Source organism: Schistocerca cancellata, chromosome 2 (assembly GCF_023864275.1).
Source record: "Schistocerca cancellata isolate TAMUIC-IGC-003103 chromosome 2, iqSchCanc2.1, whole genome shotgun sequence".
NCBI lineage: Eukaryota > Metazoa > Arthropoda > Insecta > Orthoptera > Acrididae > Schistocerca > Schistocerca cancellata.
This window is the reverse complement of record NC_064627.1, coordinates 459,019,148-459,041,111: the sequence shown is the minus strand read 5'-3', so window position 1 is coordinate 459,041,111 and position 21,964 is coordinate 459,019,148. Positions and strand designations below refer to the sequence as shown.

Here is a 21,964-nt window from a genome sequence, read left to right as displayed (position 1 = left end):
TTGGCCTTTAGTTTTCTTTCTATACCCTGCCCATCCTCCCTCGTTTTCTATAATTGCTCGAAGGCGTCGGGGAAGTGATAAGGCTCAATTCCTCGAGAGATTGTGGTGATCGTTTATCTCCCACCATGTATTCTCTATATTTTCCCGCAGAGTTTCTGAATTCCTTGATCCAGGTGGTAACGACCCCATAACCGCCACTCACACATTTTCCGTGGGGTTGAGGTCCGGAGATTTTGGCACGGAAGGAAGAAGTTTTATTCTCTGCTGACCTTGGAACCAGTTCTGACGGCTCTGCTATTATGAATCGGGCTATGGTCCTGTAAAGAAATGATCATCCATTAGCACAGAAATTAAATACTTCCGACTAATACTATGAATACATAATTTCCATACTGTGAAAAAATTCGACAACTGCAGTGGCTCTGTAGTCTAAGCTACAGGTTTATAAATTATTCGGAGAATTCCACATTCCAAAATACTTTGCTAACAGCTGTTGACAAAAACCTACATTGACAAGGGAAGGGTGCTGGGACGGAGATCTGAATACAGAGTGAATGGTAATATAGTTTAAGGTGTCAGTTATAACACGCAGGTAAGCCTTCTTTCAGAATATACCGACCTCCTATGCTTTGGTAATGATGAAGTGGGGTGTAAGTTGTTCTATACAGTGCAGAAGTCTGTTGAACTGTTAGACTCTGTTGCACGGTTATAAAGCTAACCTGCTTCGCTTACTCAAAACGATTGCTAGCCTTCACTATACAATTCTTCTTTCTATCTTTCCACTGGCAAAGATGTATAGAAGAAACAAATCTGTTTTATAGCGAGATATTCACAACGGACTTTACACGTGCTCGTTCGCTCAATGTGTTGCATTTACCGAAGGCGACCGTGTCCGCTGACGTCGCCTGTTCACACCTCGTGTCTACGCGGCCCCGCGCTCGGAGTAAACGCCTACAGTTGAGATAAATAGCTGATTTCAGGAATGTTAATGAAATAAGTCTTCCCTTCACATTAGTGAGAACTAAATACCACTACGAGAACGTATCTTCATGTAATGCTCATTGATCAAGAACAATTCGTGTATGCAACGTTGCTGTTATGACTAAGATCATAAAATCTGTAAATCGTAACCCAATCCATATATTTGCATGCGCCTACGGAATATTAAACATGAAAACAATTTGTTTCTTTGTCATATAATTTTTAATCAAGGCAATGCAGGCAGTTGTCAGATGATATCAAAATTGAATGTAAAGGAGGAATAGAGAAAAAGATATACGTGAAACAAATCTCGAACCCATGAACAACTGTGTACTATCCTGGAAACGTGCTGATGCGGCTATCTCACAATTTCAAAGGATGAGAAAACCATCCTGTCCACTTTCCGAGGACGATATTTCCTGACGGAAACCACACCAGGGTGAACGTCTTTAGGTTGAGACACCAGGAACCTCAAACTACGTCACCAGTACGTTAATGTTCTGATTCCTAGCCCCGTCATCACGCACTTCCCATGTCAAAGTAGCTGGCAGAAACGAACGCGAACGACCTGCGATTAGGTGATACAGACCTACATCCATTTAATATTTTCTTGTCATCTCGATCACATATTGAGAGTAATCACCATCGGAGGAGTGGTTTTGAGTTAGGAAACGTATTTCAGTTCAAAACGGTCGCTTCATGCAAAAGGTGGCAATACTCTCACGTTTCACGTTGCGAGCTGTATACGTGAGCTACGATTATAGTAAGGGCAGTTCAAAATGGTTCAAATGGCTCTGAGCACTATGGGACTCAACTGCTGAGGTCATTAGTCCCCTAGAACTTAGAACTAGTTAAACTTAACTAACCTAAGGACATCACAAACATCCATGCCCGAGGCAGGATTCGAACCTGCGACCGTAGCGGCCTTGCGGTTCCAGACTGCAGCGCCTTTAGCCGCACGGCCACTTCGGCCGGCAGTAAGGGCAGTATTTACTCCTGCGCGAACAAGGCACTGCTGCAGTAAAGTGCTCAATTTATATAACTATAGATGTTTGTTTTCATTAGTTTCAGTTTTTATACAAAAGCTTTATCTTATCAATTCCTTCCGCTACTGCTCTTTTTTAAGTTCTAATGCCTAAGGGACGAAACTGCTAGGATATTCAGTTCCTAGACGTAGAAACTACTTACACTAACTTAAACTAACTTATTCTAAGGAAAACACGCACATCCATGCCCGGGGGAGGACTAGAACCTCCGGCGGAAGGAGCCGCGAAGTGTGACGGCGCCCCAGACCGCCCGGCCACCCCACGCGGCAAGTGCTGTTCTAAAGGTCACAACTAAGAGACCATTCATACACCCTCCGTATCATATGTTTTCTGGAAGCCTCTTAGGATTTGTGGCAGTAGTACTCTTCGCGAATACCAATTTACATCAACAACAAAACAAGACTTAAGTCCCTGAAGAGACTAGAATAAACTGTCATCGACACGAATTAGTGTTGTTTACATCATCTAGGTGTCAAACAAGACGGTAACAATTACTGAAGCAATAAACGAGGTTATTTTTGATGTATTAACTATGGCAGCTATGAAGATAAAAACGTATGAAAATGCACATCAGAGCATGTTCCCTTTCTTCATCAGGAGTCTCACATTACATTCTTCTTTGTGAATCCACCGTATTGAGTTCCATGTGTTGGATTATTATCCATAATAACACCTGATATTCTAGTCGTGTATAACAAATTTCACTGAAGCTGATCAGTAAAAGTACACAATTCATTCGTAGATCTGAGTGGTATAATGTGCTATCGGGTTGGCCCCTGGCAGCGCAGCTCCACTAGGGCTGACACAAACAAGCTGTGGATAGCAGTGAGGCCTTTCTGATCTGTCCAATGCTTTCTTCATACTGCTACTGTTTTTGGTGCTTGGCAGACGTTTTGAAAGTGTTTGGCACACCTGTGGTCATTCACTCTCTTTCAGTATTGGTGCCGAGGGACCATGCTCAATTCCCATATCATTATCTTTTTACGTTGACGAGTAATCTGGATAGTCGTCACGTTCATGTGCCATCTACATCGCAAATTTCATATTACAGTCCTAGGAACCACCCTGCAATACGTTTTGTGTTTCATAATCGGAACTATCTGCATTAACGGTCATCAGAACAATGTCAGGGAACAGAATGCAGCAGTGCCTTGGTAGCTACATGGGGACCATCGCCATCTAAGGAAAGGGTAGTTGCTGGTTAACATTATATTACACTAGCGAGCAGTACCGAATTTTCCTTTTTCTCTGCAGAACTAAATTCACTAGCAAAATGCTAAGAAGATATTTGCATTGTGCCAACTCAACGATCAACCTATTTTTATAGGTTTTTATTTTCACAGCTATTCTCGTTCTGCATTGCAATAAACTTCATTCATTATTTGCTTGTTCTCGTTACGATTATAACTGTCATTCTCTCACTCGCAAGAGTTTTCACATCCCTATTTGGTATCGATGCACATGAAGAGTGCCTGTGAAAGAAGGGAATACTGAATGTTAACGTCATGCAGAACACACTCACTTAGTTCGGCACCTCGTGATCAACGCTACAGGAGAAGTGATATACATAAAGTTGACAATGGGAGGACAGATAAGGTGGCACAACTCTGCAACTACTCCTGTTGATTTAACACAATATTACCAGATAAACTGGTGCTGCGGAATCAAAAAATGTAGTAGAGAGCTGCTAATTTCGGACCACGACAGCGGATTACCCTTGGGTCAGCTGCTGGCTAGAGTGTTGCAACTGTAAATGCAAGGCTTTGTTTGATAGTCTTGTGCTGATGCTGACTGAATAAATTATGCCAGTGGATAAAAAACGGTTTAGTTTTGAGACCTAACCCTCGAGGGGGGGGGGGGGAGGCACAGCTGTCTGCTTCATGAATTGCAAGCAAAAAACACAAAAAACAACGCAGGAAGGGTTCGACAAACTACTTTCATGCAGAGACACGCATTTCATGCATTTGGAATCTGTTCGTCGTTTAAGGGGCCAAACAAGAGGATAACATTACGGGAACAATGATCAGACTACTTAGTATATAATAGAGCATACAGATTCCAAGGAGGAAACGTATGAAGACGCAGACTTCTTCATTATCCATATGTGCGGAATATCTTTCGTGTTAACGAAAAAGCTATAAGGAATTGAATATTTGTTGATTGCAACTCTTCTTGCTTCCATCCCTACCAACATATTTCTTCATTCTCGTGCTAATCATGACATTCTATATGTATGCTGCAAAAGATTGCACGTGGACACATTCGACATCGATGTGCAAAGCGTTTGATATCTTACATTATATTCAGTTCGAATAAGCTTTCGATGTATTTTTACTTCCTTTGTATTTTGAGATGATTATGAACGTTACGGAAAATTGTCTCACGTGCTTTATGCTGAATTAGAAACTGAATCATACGTTTTGCCTTCCCTACGTTGAAATGGTATGATGCCGGCGTCACAGCCTTCTTCCACGCCAGAAGCTGAAACTTGGATCATTCTGGATTAATGTTAATTGAATGCCTCAGATGTAGACATAGCCGACAAGGCGACGTCAGAAACTATCAGGGGAGAACGTCGCAAAGAAACCAAACGTGCGCGTGCGTCTCCCCTCTGAAGAACCGTATCGGACAATCACGACAAGCATTTCGCTAAAGAGCTGTCTCGTAGCCGGCCGCGGTGGCCGTGCGGTTCTGGCGCTGCAGTCCGGAACCGCGAGGCTGCTACGGTCGCAGGTTCGAATCCTGCCTCGGGCATGGGTGTGTGTGATGTCCTTAGGTTAGTTAGGTTTAAGTAGTTCTAAGTTCTAGGGGATTTATGACCTAAGATGTTGAGTCCCATAGTGCTCAGAGCCATTTGAACCATTTAGCTGTCTCGTAAGAGAGCTGAGAATTGGCAGCGTCGTAGCAAGTATTTGTCAACACAGTGATAGTGCATTTACTTCCGGGTGTAGCCCGGCTTGCCTCGTTAAATTCACTTGGCCGGCCGGAGTGGCCGTGCGGCTCTAGGCGCTACAGTCTGGAGGCGAGCGACCGCTACGGTCGCAGGTTCGAATCCTGCCTCGGGCATGGATGTGTGTGATGTCCTTAGGTTAGTTAGGTTTAATTAGTTCTAAGTTCTAGGCGACTGATGATCTCAGAAGTTTAGTCGCATAGTGCTCAGAGCCATTTGAACCATTTTGAACTTCACTTGGCATTAGTTTTTCACATCGAAGACTCATACGATATAATCCACTGTAAAATGAGAAACTTAGAAAGTATATTTAATTTCTGGACTCTAAGAACGGCTTTCTTCACATAAGTAACACCTATTTGTGTGTTTAATGTTGCGTTTTGAGGCTCAGACAATATCGCAGTGACTACAGTCCACCTCTTGCCGCCACTGTGTCGTTAACTCAGTGGTTCCCTTATGAGTTGCGGTGTTAGTGCTATATCAAATGGCAGTTCCAACCTCGGTGAAAGCCGTTGCACATAACCTTTTATTTTCCATTTTAATTAATGGAGTTGCAAACTGCTAGTAAAAATTCCTTATAAGAAATCTCAAGAATGCCTTTACACATAAATCTTAGTGCAATTTCGAATTATGTTTATATCATGGATGTCTGCTTTATAAATGCCAAGGTGCTTCACTGTAAAATAGTTTCTGAAAAGATTCAAACCGACTGTCAACGATACGAATTTGAGCTTCGTTCGTCATATAGGTCTAACATGTCAGGAGGTTGTTTATTAAGTGAACATGTTGAGTAATATAGTTCCTCTCTTCTAAAGTTTTGCAATAGCATTTAACTGTAGACGTTTTATGATACCGGCGTCAGCAGTTCCTTTCTGTTCTATAAAACCTCAAAAACGATAAATTTTTCTGGTTTAAATATGATGACCTTAACTGTCACTTCTGATCAACGTTAAATACCTTTTGAATCCATTTATGGAACTCCTAAGGTTCAATGTTCCTGCATTTCTACAGAGCATGCGTTGCAAGGTATTCACACAGTTTATCGCATAGACTTACCATAAGGAATGAAACAAAAACTGTAATACACTTTACACCACAGACGCTCACTCTGGCTTGACGAAAGCATACGAATATTGGCCAAAAGTTGCACGAATAAGTGACTTTGAGAGGAAAAGAAGCGAGGTAGGAAGCATTTATAAATTCATCGAATGTAGTGAGGTGGTTTGATTTTGTCCCAGTCTGTAAAATTAAGCCGGCCAGTGTGGCCGAGCGGTTCTAGGCGCTTCAGCCTGGAGCCGCGCGACCGCACCGGTCGCAGGTTCGAATCCTGCTTCGGGCATGGATGTGTGTGATGTCCTTAGGTTAGTTAGGTTTAAGTAGATCTAAGTTCTAGGGGACTGATGACCTCAGATGTTAAGTCCCATAGTGCTCAGAGCCAGAGCCTATAAAATTAATTTCGGGCCATACTCAGCTTTTCAAATGGCTTTGAGCACTATGGGACTTAACATCTATGGTCATCAGTCCTCTAGAACTTAGAACTACTTAAACCTAACTAACCTAAGGACAGCACACAACACCCAGTCATCACGAGGCAGAGAAAATCCCTGACCCCGCCGGGAATCGAACCCGGGAATACTCAGCTTTTGCCGATTAGTGTAATGCAGTACCCATCTACTAATCAAGGCGTCTGTCTCCGTTGCTTTCGAGCGAGAACGGAAATCGTAGATATTTTCTGTGGAGCAACATTTGATAATAAAGCGTTTTAAATTATCAAAAGCGATGAGCGGTAGCAGGCGCTTTCGATACAGAACGGGGGAGCGCAGCGCCGGTGCTGTCGCCACGGCCGCTGCCGGTAGCCCGCAAATGGATCCCAGAGCTTTGCCGCATACGGCGACCAGAGGACGACAGTCTGCAAAAAATATGCCGCAAAATGGTTACTGGATAAAATTTTGTTATCGGCGTGTCAGAAAGTGAAATAGATTGAGTCTGCGCTACCATTACATTCACGTCTTCAGCATTCAGAGAAAAGAGGCTATAAAAATTTTCTGCGCCAGCTGGTCTCGATCCACAGACATTGTAGACACACACAACGGATGCTACCGCTAGACCACGGGCGTATATAGTCTACCATTTGTCTAACATGAGACAAGACATCCTCCAGGGAGTGCGCAGTCTACAGTGTTGCCAGATTGTGCAGATAGCCGGACTAAGAGAATTAGCGAGTTGGTCAGTTTATTTGTCCCATGTCGCGATCGGTGCGGACTTAGCCTCTGCAGCGGCCGGCCGCCGGTCGAGTTTTATGTCAAAGAGTGTACATATACAGAACAATAATATAATTTGTGAAAGATGGTACATTACTAGAAAAAATGCAGATGTTCATTCACATGATACAAGAAATAAAGGTCAGCTGAGAAGTATACCACATAGACTGTGAACTGTTGAAAAGATCCTCACTGTTCAGGGGAACAATTGGTAAAGTATACTCCTAGGAGTCTACATGACAGTATGAGTGAAAGGAGATTCTAGAAACTTCTAAAGAACTGCTTGATGGAAATAATTTTATAGTGTATAAGAGTATGTGTGTAAATAATAGGGAATGCTGTTATTACTTGTTTGTATATATTGTAGTCAATGGAAAATATTGTAGTGTGATGTAAGTAAATAACTTGTAGTATGACATTTTATTTTGTAATGTACAGGCTAAATAGTTTAAAATATTAGGTTAAGTTCATCTGTCCTATATTACAAATACACACTCTTTACACAATGTAATCAGACGAGACAAAATAAAAATCAATCAATCACTGAAACTTAGAATGAAACAAATAACATTATGTTGTTGAGTTTATTGTTGTAATAAACAAATTATTTGCAGATTAACCCACAGAAAATTCTTTATCTATCCAGAAGAACTCTAATTAACAACAACACTTGTCTTTCAGATCTATACATTTCACTATGTGGCCATGCTGTTCTCATTGTAAATACATAATACGCTTAAAAATGGTCTGTAATTGAATAAAAACTGGTTGTGTGATTAAAATGACAACAATATTGACAGCTGGAGCATTTGATTTCAATAAACTTGCAGTCAAAGATGTGGAAGAATGACAGTGATTCAAGAATGACAATTCGGCCTCCCTCTCATTATGAAGTACTCATGATAGGCATGTATAGGCAGTAAAGATTAAATCTTCTATTGTTTGCATTGTGTGTTCTAATTTCTGATATTCCAATCATTAGTCTCCATATATGATACCTTTAAGTCAGACATATAAATACCATGTTCTAGATTGTGTTAAACCACCCTATGCCTTATTTTGATAAACATTCTGTATATGATAAGATCATACTATACTTTTGCAGAATAATACTGAAGACTTCTACAACTGTCAACTAAGATGGGCTAAAACAGAATTTCTGGACTAATGGATATTATTTGAACAACTTTTGAGTTTATAGAATTTTATTTAATTTATTTGTTCACCTAAAAGTCTTTCTAGATTGTCAAACAATGGAAAATCCAGGATGGAGTTACAACAACGTGGATAGGATAGATTTGCTACAACTCGTTACAAGTTCTTTAGTGACAAACTGGTATGGCCTCGCGACCGACTGCCGTGCTGAACTGGGGCACTGCGCCGTGACCAGAGTAAACAGGTGTCAACCAGTGAGTCTGCTGCAAAATCATGTCCCTACCGTTTTTCCCCCGCATATAAGACAAAATTGCCCTTCACGAAATGTGACTTGCTTTGCTTTTGGAAAGCCACGTCATGTACAATCTGCGTGCTTGCAACAGAAAAAGAGCTCTACCCGCACTCGCTCTCTAGTATAATGACAGTCAAAGAAACGGAGAACTTAGTCATTGCTGGACGTTGTGTGCGACTTAAGTTCGACACTGACGCTTTATTACACTGCTTAGTCACCCCACTTATAAACAGTTGGCTCGCCACAGTTGACAAAATCTTGCACGCAAATTACTGCTTATATGGGTCAGGACATTCCAGTGCTTGGTACATGTAGTTTGCATTCCACATTCCAGTCTCATAACAGAACAGTGACATTTACCTTTTTGTGATCATGAAACTGTGAAAATACACTCCTGGAAATGGAAAAAAGAACACATTGACACCGGTGTGTCAGACCCACCATACTTGCTCCGGACACTGCGAGAGGGCTGTACAAGCAATGATCACACGCACGGCACAGCGGACACACCAGGAACCGCGGTGTTGGCCGTCGAATGGCGCTAGCTGCGCAGCATTTGTGCACCGCCGCCGTCAGTGTCAGCCAGTTTGCCGTGGCATACGGAGCTCCATCGCAGTCTTTAACACTGGTAGCATGCCGCGACAGCGTGGACGTGAACCGTATGTGCAGTTGACGGACTTTGAGCGAGGGCGTATAGTGGGCATGCGGGAGGCCGGGTGGACGTACCGCCGAATTGCTCAACACGTGGGGCGTGAGGTCTCCACAGTACATCGATGTTGTCGCCAGTGGTCGGCGGAAGGTGCACGTGCCCGTCGACCTGGGACCGGACCGCAGCGACGCACGGATGCACGCCAAGACCGTAGGATCCTACGCAGTGCCGTAGGGGACCGCACCGCCACTTCCCAGCAAATTAGGGACACTGTTGCTCCTGGGGTATCGGCGAGGACCATTCGCAACCGTCTCCATGAAGCTGGGCTACGGTCCAGCACACCGTTAGGCCGTCTTCCGCTCACGCCCCAACATCGTGCAGCCCGCCTCCAGTGGTGTCGCGACAGGCGTGAATGGAGGGACGAATGGAGACGTGTCGTCTTCAGCGATGAGAGTCGCTTCTGCCTTGGTGCCAATGATGGTCGTATGCGTGTTTGGCGCCGTGCAGGTGAGCGCCACAATCAGGACTGCATACGACCGAGGCACACAGGGCCAACACCCGGCATCATGGTGTGGGGAGCGATCTCCTACACTGGCCGTACACCACTGGTGATCGTCGAGGGGACACTGAATAGTGCACGGTACATCCAAACCGTCATCGAATCCATCGTTCTACCATTCCTAGACCGGCAAGGGAACTTGCTGTTCCAACAGGACAATGCACGTCCGCATGTATCCCGTGCCACCCAACGTGCTCTAGAAGGTGTAAGTCAACTACCCTGGCCAGCAAGATCTCCGGATCTGTCCCCCACTGAGCATGTTTGGGACTGGATGAAGCGTCGTCTCACGCGGTCTGCACGTCCAGCACGAACGCTGGTCCAACTGAGGCGCCAGGTGGAAATGGCATGGCAAGCCGTTCCACAGGACTACATCCAGCATCTCTAGGATCGTCTCCATGGGAGAATAGCAGCCTGCATTGCTGCGAAAGGTGGATATACACTGTACTAGTGCCGACATTGTGCATGCTCTGTTGCCTGTGTCTATGTGCCTGTGGTTCTGTCAGTGTGATCATGTGATGTATCTGACCCCAGGAATGTGTCAATAAAGTTTACCCTTCCTGGGACAATGAATTCACGGTGTTCTTATTTCAATTTCCAGGAGTGTATTTTTGAGATAGATTCATTTGATTTGTTCCATCTTCGTATTCAGGACAATGTACGTTCTGTTTATTTTTTCAATCCAAAAGACAGTGTTACTCAATTGATTGAGGAGTTATGTAAAGGACTTGGCAGAGCAAATAATTTTGTGGCGCACGTTACTATGAAGGACGCTGCGCAACCTAAAGTTTTGAGGATGCGTCTCATCCCTCATGTACTTAGAGAGAAAGTTGCAGATGAACGTTAATAATGGCAAGACAATGGTGTTATTGCTCCTATCTAGGCTAGTCAACGGGCTTCCCCCTCAGTCATCTTACCAAAGTCTTCTGGAACGCTTCAACTTTGTGTTGACTTTAAACCCACTGTGAATCCGCAAACAATAATTGATGCTTGTTTGTTTCCTTGCCGTGAGGAATTAATGGACATGCTTGGTGCAGGCCACTATTTATCAAAAATTGACTTATGCAATGTGAATTTGTAAATTCTGCTCAATGAGGAGTCTCAGAAATGGTTTGTAGTCAACTCACATTTAGGGGTGCTCAAATTTTTGCTCTTACCCTTTGGCAGCGTTTCCGTGCCTGCCGCATTCCAACGCTATTTAGAACAGCTTACTGCAAATGTGATTTTTCAGTTTCTCCCGGCAAATTTCTTGCTTGAACAGTCCACGGGTGTACTGCCGGTCCATAGTGTCCAACGGGTACAATATTTCGATAATCAGATATGTTGCCTTCGTCAGGTGCGCTGACAAACTGACAAGGGAACCTCCCCATCGCACCCCCTTCAGATTTAGTTGTAAGTTGTCACAGTGGATAGACCTTGAAAAACTGAACACAGATCAATCGAGAAAACAGGAAGAAGTTGTATGGAACTATGAAAAAAATAAGCAAAATATACAAACTGAGTAGTCCACGAGAAGATAGTAACATCAAGGATAGCAAGAGCTCAGGATCGCCGTGGTCCCGTGGTAGCGTGAGCAGCTGCGGAACTGAAAGGTCCTTGGTTCAAATCTTCCCGTGAGTGAAAAGTTTTAATTTTTTATTTTCAGACAATTATTATCTGTCCGTCCGATGCGATCACTTCTTTGGGAGTAATTATCACATCGACAAGAAAACCTATATCGGGCAAGGTAGAAGAATCTTTTTACCCATTTGCCAAGTGCACAAGTTAGGTAGGTCGACAACATATTCCTGTCATGTGATGCACATGCCGTCACCAGTGTCGTATAGAATATATCAGACATGTTTTCCTGTGGAGGAATCGGTTGATCTATGACCTTGCGATCAAATGTTTTCGGTTCCCATTGGAGAGGCACGTCCTTTCGTCTACTAATCGCACGGTTTTGCGGTGCGGTCGCAAAACACAGACACTAAACTTATTACAGTGAACAGAGACGTCAATGACCGAACGGACAGATCATAACTTTGCGAAAATAAAGAAAGTAAAATTTTCACTTGAGGGAGACGTGAACCAAGGACCTCTCGTTTTTTTTTGTTTTTGGTTCGTTTTCGTTCGTTGCATCTGCTCGGTGCGGACGTCGCAATACACCCGTTTCAGTTCGTAGTTGATCCATTATCTCAGTTTTTTTTTATTACAGAGGGTAACTAATCCTCTGACCGAACACGCTGAGTTACCGTGCCGGCAGCGTTCGGCAGCTGCTCACGCTAACCACGAGACCACGGCACTCCTCAGCTCACATTCTCATTGTTGTTGCTTATGTTTCGCATGGACTACTCAATTTGTATATTTTGCTTATTTTTTTCATAGTTCCACACAACTTCTTCCGGTTTTCTCGATTGATCTGTGTTCAGTTTTTCAAGGCCTATCCACTGTGCCAACTTATAACTAAATCTGAGGGGGGTGCGATGGGGATGTTCCCTTGCGAGTAAGCTCCTGAGGGCGGGCGGCTGCCTTAAATCCCCTGCGCCCTGTGGTCCGCGCCCGCGGTCGCTTGTCGGCAGTCACTGAGACGCTAGCATCTGCATCTGTGATGGCGTCGGTGTAATTGCCTCATCCGCCATGGTTACCCATTCTTTTTCTTTGCTCAGTTCGTTAGCACACCTGACGATGGTGACGTGTCTGATTACCGAAATATTGTCGGACACTGTGGACCGGCGTACACCCGTGGACTGTTCGAGCTTATTGCAAAAGTTCCATTCTGTTCAAATTACTTTGACAGTATTGTGGTGTCAGGACCTACACCAGAGGAACATGCAAGTAGCGTTTGTACACTATTTCAAGTACTTTCAGCTGCAGGTTTGCAGTGTCACCTGGGCACATGTGACTTTTTTTTCTGAAATTCCTTACTTAGGCCTTGTTCTTAATAGCCAGGGTGTTCATCCTCTCCACTCACATGCTGACCATGCAGGAATTCCCTGTCCAGTCGAATGAGGTGGCATTGCAATCAGTTCTTGAGAAGATGACATATATCCCATTTACACACAATGCAGCCCAGATCGTGGCTCTGTTGCATCGTTTGTGCCGGAAGAATGTGCCTTTTGTTTCGACCAAAGAGTGTCAGGATGCATTCCAGAAACTTAAAAATGCCTTATTGAGTAAGAGATGCCTTGTTCATTTCGAACCCGCTAAGTCTGTGGTTTTTTCAGTAGACGCTTCTTTGTAAAGAATCGGCGCTGTGCTGTCGCACATTTTGGTTCACAGGACAGGGCGATTGCTTTCGCTTCCAAGTTATTGACCAAGACTCACTGTAATTATTCCCAAATGTAGAAGGAAGCGCTCGCTGTTATATACGTTGTGACAGAGTTTCACCACTATCTGTTTGGTCGGAAGTTTTACCCAGTGACGCAACTTAAGCCACTTCAGTGTTAGTAGTAGTAGTAGCTTTATTCATCTGTAGATCTCTTTTTACAAGGATATAGGACATGTCAAAGTATTTACAAATTTAGATCAATTTAAAATAAGCTAATTCATATACACATATATTCACATAGACAATCATTAGATTTTCTCCTGGTATACAATACTTTTTTTACAGATAACTTATTAAATAATGTAATGCCACATTGTTTACTCATATCTCACTATCAGTCACTGCACACACTATACACACATTGTTTCATAACACTTCACTCACTACACACACACACACACACACACACACACACACACACACACACACACTGGTGATCTCTGGGCTATTTTATGTACGGCAACTTCCCATTTGCTATCCTCAAAAACTGAGTCAGCATCCCTGCATAATGAGTGAGATGTTGAGCTCAGAAAGAGGAAGAGGTGTTCGTATTGTGCTATGCATATCTTGGGGGTAAGTATTTCTAGAATGGAAAAAAGAAGGAAAAAACCTAAAGTGAAGGTGTTATGTGGAATGTTGGATATTTTATAATCATTATTATTATTATTTACTTGTATAACATTTTTTTATCAAACCCCTACTCTGTTTCAGCTAAGTAACCCTTCAATGTATAAAATGTATTGCCTAACAGGTACTTTTCAGCTGCCTTTTTAAATAAATGTATTTTGGCAATTTCTTTAATCCCTTTTGGTAATTTATTGTACAGTTTTATTCCTTGGTAGAAAATGCTGTTTTGAGTTTTATGTTTATTTTTTGTTGGTACATATAGGTTGGGTCTATTCTCTTGTTGCATGGTCATGGAGAGAGCTGTTTGTGCAGTAATTACCAATGTTATTTTTGATGTGTACAACTGACTGGTAATTCCATTCAGATGGAGCAATTAAAATCCCCAGTGTTCTGAACAGATCTTTACAATGAGCTCGACTAGTATTTTTGGTTATTATTCTTATGGTTCTTTTCTGGAGTTTGAAAATTGTGTTCATATTTTGTGCATTTGTTCCCTAAAAAGAATTCCATAGCTAAGAATTGAGTGTACATATGAATAATATGTAATTAAAAGACACTGAATGTTACACACTGACGATAGGAGTTTAAGGGCGTAACATGCTGATGACATTCTGTTTGCAAGTACCTTTGTGTGTTCACACCACTTCAACTGAGAATTGGTATTCATTCCTAGAAATTTTGCATTTGTTACACAGTCTATAGAGGTGCCATCTACATTTAATTTAACATTGCCATTTTTCCTCTTCAAACTGAAATTCATGGCATTAGTTCTCTTTATGTTCAACGTCACTTTATTACTTATTGACCACTCATAAACTTCCTTGAGAGTTTCATTTGCTTTCTCAGCAAGCAGTTCTCTTGTTTTCTCAGTGACTGTAATATTGCTGTCATCAGCGAAGAGGATTTTTTCACCATGAGTAACACTACTGGGAAGGTCATTGATGTATATCAGGAACAGTATTGGTCCTAATATGCTACCTTGCAGAACCCCTATATTAATGTATTTTGGTTCTGATAAGTGTTTTACTAAATGTTTAGATCTATTTGAAGTATGTGTTATCTCTACTCTTTGTTTCATCCATCCGAACCTGTTCCACCATGTATGGATCAGAAGCTGAAATGTTGGGCTTTGTTATTGTCAAAAGTGTCAGTACGAAATACTATAATGGTCCACATCAAGCATGCAAATACTGACGCCCTTTATCACCTTCCTGTTGGTCCTGATTCTGCCTTCGATGCTACTGCCACATCTTGTTGTTAGATCGATGCACAGGACACTGAACTTTTACGGCCTTTTCCACTGAACTACAGGACAACTGCACAGGCCACAGAGGCATACCTTGACTTGAACTTATTGTTACCCTACATCAATACCGCTTTGCCAGTATTTAACTGATAGCTTGTGGGATGCTCAGGTATTGGTAAAAGAGTTGCAGTGAGCAGTCTTACATGTGTCACACAGGCACCTGAGTCCAGCTCTGTACATGCTGGATCAGATCCTGGTAGGCCTGCGGAAACCGCAGAATCAATTGCCGCCAGAATGGGAACTCGTATTTAAACCACACAAGACTAATCTATCACTATATTACCACATAGAAGGGGCTGAGAGTAGGTTGGATGTGGGACGTCTGTATAAATTAATACAATTTCCAATTAGCAACGAGCAATCCAAGTTCACACGTTGCACCTTACATGCACGCCTCTTAAAGTGGGGAACCTTGAGGATGTTCATCCAAGAAAGACACAGGAGGTACTGCTGATCACACAAGATGGTGGTAGTCACGTGATGACGTCACTAACTGAACTCTGACATTGTCAGAGGGAGAGGGTTATCATCTGCCTGACCCGGGTGCTGCATATGGTTCCAGCACGTGTGAGGTGTAGTTGTACGGGTATGTAGGCAAAGCAGAAGGTTTGGATAGTCCACATGACGTCCTGTGGCCTACAATCCCATTTCTAGCAAGCAGGGCACACTGGGTTTATTCTGTATGCATTACCGAAGTTGTAGTAGCAAAATACTACGAGCAAGGTAGAGTCGTGCAGCTAAACGTTTGGAACTGCACGGGAGTGGAATATTTATTGACGGGACAAACTGGGACATAACAGGGCATATCTTTCACTTGTCAGCCTGTGTTGCAAGGGAAACCAAGTTCAACATCATGCAACTGCAGCCGTACTAGCCAAGGAAGCCACTAGCGATCCTCCCAGTGAGAAATCTGACCTACCTGAATGAAACTTTGGATCCTAAGCTAATTCTGTCCTTAAACTGGCTAAGAGACAGGCAAGAGGAACGTGTTTCAGTACACACGTACAACAATATTGGGAGGAGCAGCACCACATGATCAAGACCATAAGCGTCACAGCCACTAACATAGGGTTGGTATTGATCCTGTTTTGGGCAGCCTATGTCTACTTTAGGCGGTGGGCCGCTCGTGAATGCTATCCTTCATCAGATACCATTGGACTGGTTCGTACACGAGGTTGGAGGGGAGCAAGAAACTGCAGGAATGCTACTGGGTCATTTAACTGTGATACTATACATGTTACTCATTGGAATGACTGGAGAAAAATATTGTTCGTGTGTTAATACTTCAGATTGGCTTAATACTAAAGATGGGATGTATTTTAGTGTTCAGCGTCCATTCGATGACAAGTTCATTAGAGACTTAGTACTAGCTCGGGTAGGACAAGACTGCAAATGGAAATCAGCTGGTCCCTTTCCAAGGAAGGACTCTAGAATTCAGGTTAATCATCTTAGGTAAACCACAGATAATCCATATTTGAATGGCTAGTTGGAGATTTGAACCGTATTCCTCTTGATTTTCTTTACAATAAAAGAAATGATGCAGTACTAAAACCCAATTCCAGACATGGTATTTTTAAATGCTGGTCCAGTGCGTTCTGGAAAACCTGATTTATATTCCCAGTTGTTGTCTCAACCCAGAAGGCTGAAACATTCGGATAACTCCTTATCTCACAGCGAATCTATTGTCTCTTTCAATAGAGCTTACCGTCCCCCTCAAATGACATGTAGTCATTGGACATTCTACCATATGAGGTGGCAAAAGTCATGGGAGACCTCTGAGTATCTTGTTGGATCTCCTTTTGCCTGACATAGTGCAGCAACTCGACGTGGCATGGACTCAAGAAGTCGCTGGAAGTCCCATGTAAGACAATGAGCCATGCTGTCTCTACAGTCGTCCATAATTGCGAAAGAGTTGCTGGTGCATGATTTTGTGCACGAACTGACCTCTCGATTTTGCCCTATAAATGTTTGATGCGGTTTATGTTGGGTGATCTGTGTGGACAACCATTTGATCTAATTGTCCGGATTGTTCTTCAAACGAATCGCAAACAGTTGTGGCCTGGTGACACGGTGCATTGTCATCCATAATAATTCCATTGTTGTCTGGGGACATGACGTCCATGTATGATTTTAAATGGTCTCCAAGAAGCTAAACATCCAGAGGACCTAGTCCATTCCATGTAAACACAGCCCACACCATTATGGAGCCACCACCAGTTGGCACAGAGCCCTGTTGACATCTTGGGTCAATAGCTACATGGGGTCTGCGCCACACTTGAATCCTACCATCAGCTCTTACCAACTGAAATCAGGACTCATCTGACCAGCCCGTGGTTTTTCAGTCGTCTATGATTCAGCCGATATGGTGACGAGCCCAGGATAGGCGCTGCAAGCGATTTCGTGCTGTTAGGAAAGGTACTCACGTCGGTCATCTGCTGCCATAGACTATTAACGCCAAATTTCGCCACAGTGTCCTAACCGATACGTTCGTCGTATGTCCCACATTGATTTCTGCAGTTATTTCACGCGTTGTTGCTAGACTGTTAGCAGTGACAACTCTACGTAAACGCCACTATTCTCAATCGTTAAGCGAAGACCGTCGGCCACTATGTTCTCTGAGGTGAGAGGTAATGCCTGTAAGTTAACAATTTCCGAAATGCAATGCGTCATGCGCGTAGCTCCAACTACCATTTCGCGTTCGAAGTCTGTTAATTCCCGTCGTGCGGCCGCACGGAAACCTTTTCACATGAATCACCTGCATATTAATGACAGCTACGCCAATGCACTACCCTTTTATACCTTGTGTACGCGATACTACCGCCATCTGTATGTGTGCATATCGCTGTCCCATGACTATTGCACCTCAGTGCACTTCAACGAAGATGAAATAAAATTATTAATGTGACGGCAGTATGCTTACCAAGAATATATGCCAAATCTTCTCTGACAACGATGGCGCTAAGAACGATGGTATTGAATTCTACGTCCAGATACATACTCCGCAAGCCAGCGTACGGTTTGTGGCGGAGGGTACCTTTCACCACTACTAGTAATTTCCGACAGAGGGTACCCGGTACGACTACTGGTCATTTCCTTTCTTGTTTCATTCGCATACAGAGCCAAGGAAAAACTACTGCCTATGTGCCTCCATTGGACACCTAATTTCTCTTATCTTCGTGGTTATGCGAAATGTAAGTTGGCGGCAGCAGAATCGTTCTGCAGTCAGCCTCAAATGACGGTTCTCTAAATTTTCTGAATTGTGTTCCTCTAAAAGAATATTATCTTCCTTCCAAGAATTCGCATTTGAGTTCCCAAAGCATCTCCGTAATATTCGCGTGTTGTTCGAACCTATCAGTAACAAATCTAGCTTACTTCAATGTCTTTCTTTAATTCGACCTGGTGCCGATCCCAAATACTCAGCCAGCACTCAAGAACGGGTCATACTAGTGTCATATACATCGTCTCCTTCACAGATGATCCACACTTTCCTAAAATTCTCCCAGTAAACTGAAGTGGACCATTTGCCTTCCGCACTACAACCCTTACACGCTCATTCCATTTCATATAGCTTCTTATTGTTATGCCTACATATTTCATCGATGTGACTGTGTCAGGCAGCTCACTACTACAGTACTGCTGCATTCGAACATTACAGGTTTGTTTTTCCTACTCATTTTCATTAACTTACATTTTTTTCTTTTTTTTATTACATTTAGAACTGCCTGCCATTCATTGCACCAACTATCCTCCCCACAGTCACTCATCGACGACACCTAACCGTACATCATAGCATCAGCAGTTAACAATAGCAGATTGTTGCTCTTCCTGTACGCCAGATCATTTATGTGTGTAGAAAATAACAGCAGTCCTATTATACGCCTCTGTGACATTTCGGACGCAACCTTTGTCTCTGATGAACACTCACTGTCGAGGGCAACGTACTAGGTTCTGTTACTTAAGTCTTCGAGCCACTCACATATGTGCTACCCTGCAATGGCGCTTCAAGTTAAATACTTATTGGAAATCTAGGAATATGGAATATACCTGTTGCGCTTCATCCACTGGTTCGCAGGATATCGTGTGAGAAAAGGACAAGCTGAGTTTCGCACGAACGATGCTTTCTAGAAACGTGCTGATTCGTGTACTGCCGCTTCCCCATCACAAGGAAATATACAGGGTGATTTTTCGACCGTGTACAAACTCTGTGGATTGACCGGTCAGAGAGTGCGGAACAAAAAAGGTCTAACGAACTTATGTCCGGAAATGCAGGGTTTCCATTCTAGAGACATACATTGTTACAGAGACTACGGTCTAATATGCGGTGTACCATGCAGCCATTGTTACAGTATGTGTTCAAAATGGTTTCCATGTGCGTCAATGCATGCGTTTATGCACTGTAGCATGTTCTGCCGCATAAGTTCACAACAGCCAGGCTACATTCGAACGGTGTGAAAGGCAGCATGAATGTGCTGGTCCAGTGTCTCCTCATCTGGAATGGGCTCTGCATACATGATACTTTTGAGATGGCTCCAAACCAGAAATCGCACAGGTTGAGATCCGGTGAACGAGCAGGCCATGCAGCTGCCCCCCCTCGTCCGATCCATCGACCAGGGAAGACACGGATGAGATGCGGCCAGACGTTAACGGCGAAGTGGGATGGAGCACCACAATGTAGCAACCCCACAACCCTTCTAATCAACAATGGCATTTCTTCAAGCAGGGGGGGGGGGCAAAGTCACCTACAACAAATGCTGATAGTTCCAGCCTGTTAGGCGATGTGGAAGGAAGACTGGTCCCAAAATATGGTCGCCAATTATCCCAGCCCACATATTCCAGCTGCACCGAAGCTCATGATCCACTGTCACCATACCGTGTGGGTTCTGCATACTATCCCACAGATGACTGCTGCACTTCCGGACATAAGTTCATTAAATATTTTTAGTCCCATATCCTCTCATCAATCAATCCCTAGAGTCTGAGCCGGCTTGGTGGCCGAGCGGTTCTAGGCGCTACAGTCTGGAGCCGCGCGACCGCTACGGTCGCAGGTTCGAATCCTGCCTCGGGCATGGATGTGTGTGATGTCCTTAGGTTAGTTAGGTTTAAGTAGTTCTATGTTCTAGGAGACTGATGATCTCAGATGTTAAGTCCCATAGTGCTCAGAGCCATTTTTGAACCTAGAGTTTGTACATGGTGGAAAAAATCACCCTGTATATGATATGTTCAAAAATTCTGCAGCAAAGAGATGTTAAGAATATTGGTCTGTAAGTTTTCGAGTTCGTTCTTTTACCCTTCTTACACACGGGTGTCACTTGCAATTTTTTTCCAGTTGCTTGGGACTTTACGGTGGTCGACAGATTCGCGGTAAATGCAAACTAAATAAGGGGACAATGGCGTAGAGTACTCTTTGTAAAAACGAATTGAGAGTCCATCCGGACATGGCGATTTATTTGTTTTCGACTCTTAAAGTTGTTTCCCAAGAGCAGTGATGCTCATTACTACACTGAAGAGCCAAAGAAATTGGTACACCTGCCTAATGTCGTGTAGGGCCCCTACGAGCACGCAGAAGTGCCGCAACACGACTTGGCGTGGAATCGACTAATGTCTGAAGTAGTGCCGGAGGGAATTGACACCATGACTCCTGCTGGGCTGTCCATAAATCCGTAAGAGTACGAGGGGCTGGAGATATCTTCTGAACAGCACATTGCAAGGCATCTCAGATTTTCTCCGTTATGTTCATGTCTCGGGAGTTTGGTGGCCAACGGAAGTGTTTAAACTCAGAAGAGTGTTCCTGGAGTCACTCTGTACCAATTCTGAACGTGTAGGGTGTCACATTGTCCTGCTGGAATTGACCAAGTCCATCGGAATGCACAATGGACATTAATGGGTGCATGTGATCAGACAGGATGCTTACGTACGTGTCACCTGTCAGAGTCCTATCTGGACATATCAGTGGTCCCATATCACTTCAGCTGCACTTGCCCCACACCATTACAGAGCCTTCACCAGCTTGAACAGTCCCCTGCTGACATGCAGAGCCCATGGATTCATGAGGTTGTCTCCATACCCGTACACGTCCATCCGTTCGACACAATTTGAAATGAGACTCGTCCGACCAGGCAACATCTTTCCAATCATCAACAGTCCAATGTCGGCCTTGACGGGCCCAGGCGAGGCGTAAAGCTTTGTGTCGTGCAGTCACCAAGGGAACACGAGTGAGCCTTCATCTCCGAAAGCCCATATCGATGATGTTTCGTTGAATGGCTAGCACACTGACAGTTATTGATGACCTGGCATTGAAATCTGAGCGATCTGCGGAATGGTTGCACTTCTGTCACGTTGAACTATTCTCTTCATTCGTCGTTGGTCCCTTCCTTGCAGGATCTTCTTCTGGCCGCAGCGATGTCGGAGATTTGATGTTTTACAGGATTCCTGGTATTCACAGTACACTCGTGAAGTGATCGTGCGGGAAAATCCCCACTTTCTCGCAAGCTCGGAGATACTGTGTCCCATCGCTCGCGCCGGCTGTAACACCACGTTCAGACTCACTTATCTTGATAACTGCCATTGTAGCATCAGTAACCGACCTAACAACTGCGCCAGATACTTGTTGTCTTACATATGACTTGCCGACCGAAGCGCCGTATTCTACCTGTTTACATATCTCTGTATTTAAATACCCATGACTGTGCCAGTTCCTTTCGCGCTGCAGCGTTTGTTCTCCATGTGAAAGTCTGTGCTGTGGTCAAAAGGGGGTGTGTTTGTACGATCCTGGGTGAAAGATTTCTTAAACGCGAATTTTAAAACCTCAGCTTTCCTTTTGCTGTTTTCAACTGC

The 21,964-nt window shown here is 43.7% G+C and overlaps 1 protein-coding gene across 2 annotated transcripts in view; it reads right to left on the bottom strand.

Moving 5' to 3' along the window:
* Positions 1-21,964, bottom strand: part of LOC126161956 (trypsin-1-like) — a 138,184-nt gene that overhangs the window by 59,368 nt on the left and 56,852 nt on the right. The window contains exon 2 of one of the 2 annotated variants that reach the window (XM_049918137.1): positions 203-317. The exons of the other annotated variant lie outside the window; for it this stretch is intronic. Coding sequence (XP_049774094.1) covers positions 203-206 — 4 coding nt within the window. The 5' untranslated portion in view covers positions 207-317. The remainder of the gene's footprint in view (positions 1-202; positions 318-21,964) is intronic. 2 annotated transcript variants of the gene reach the window in all.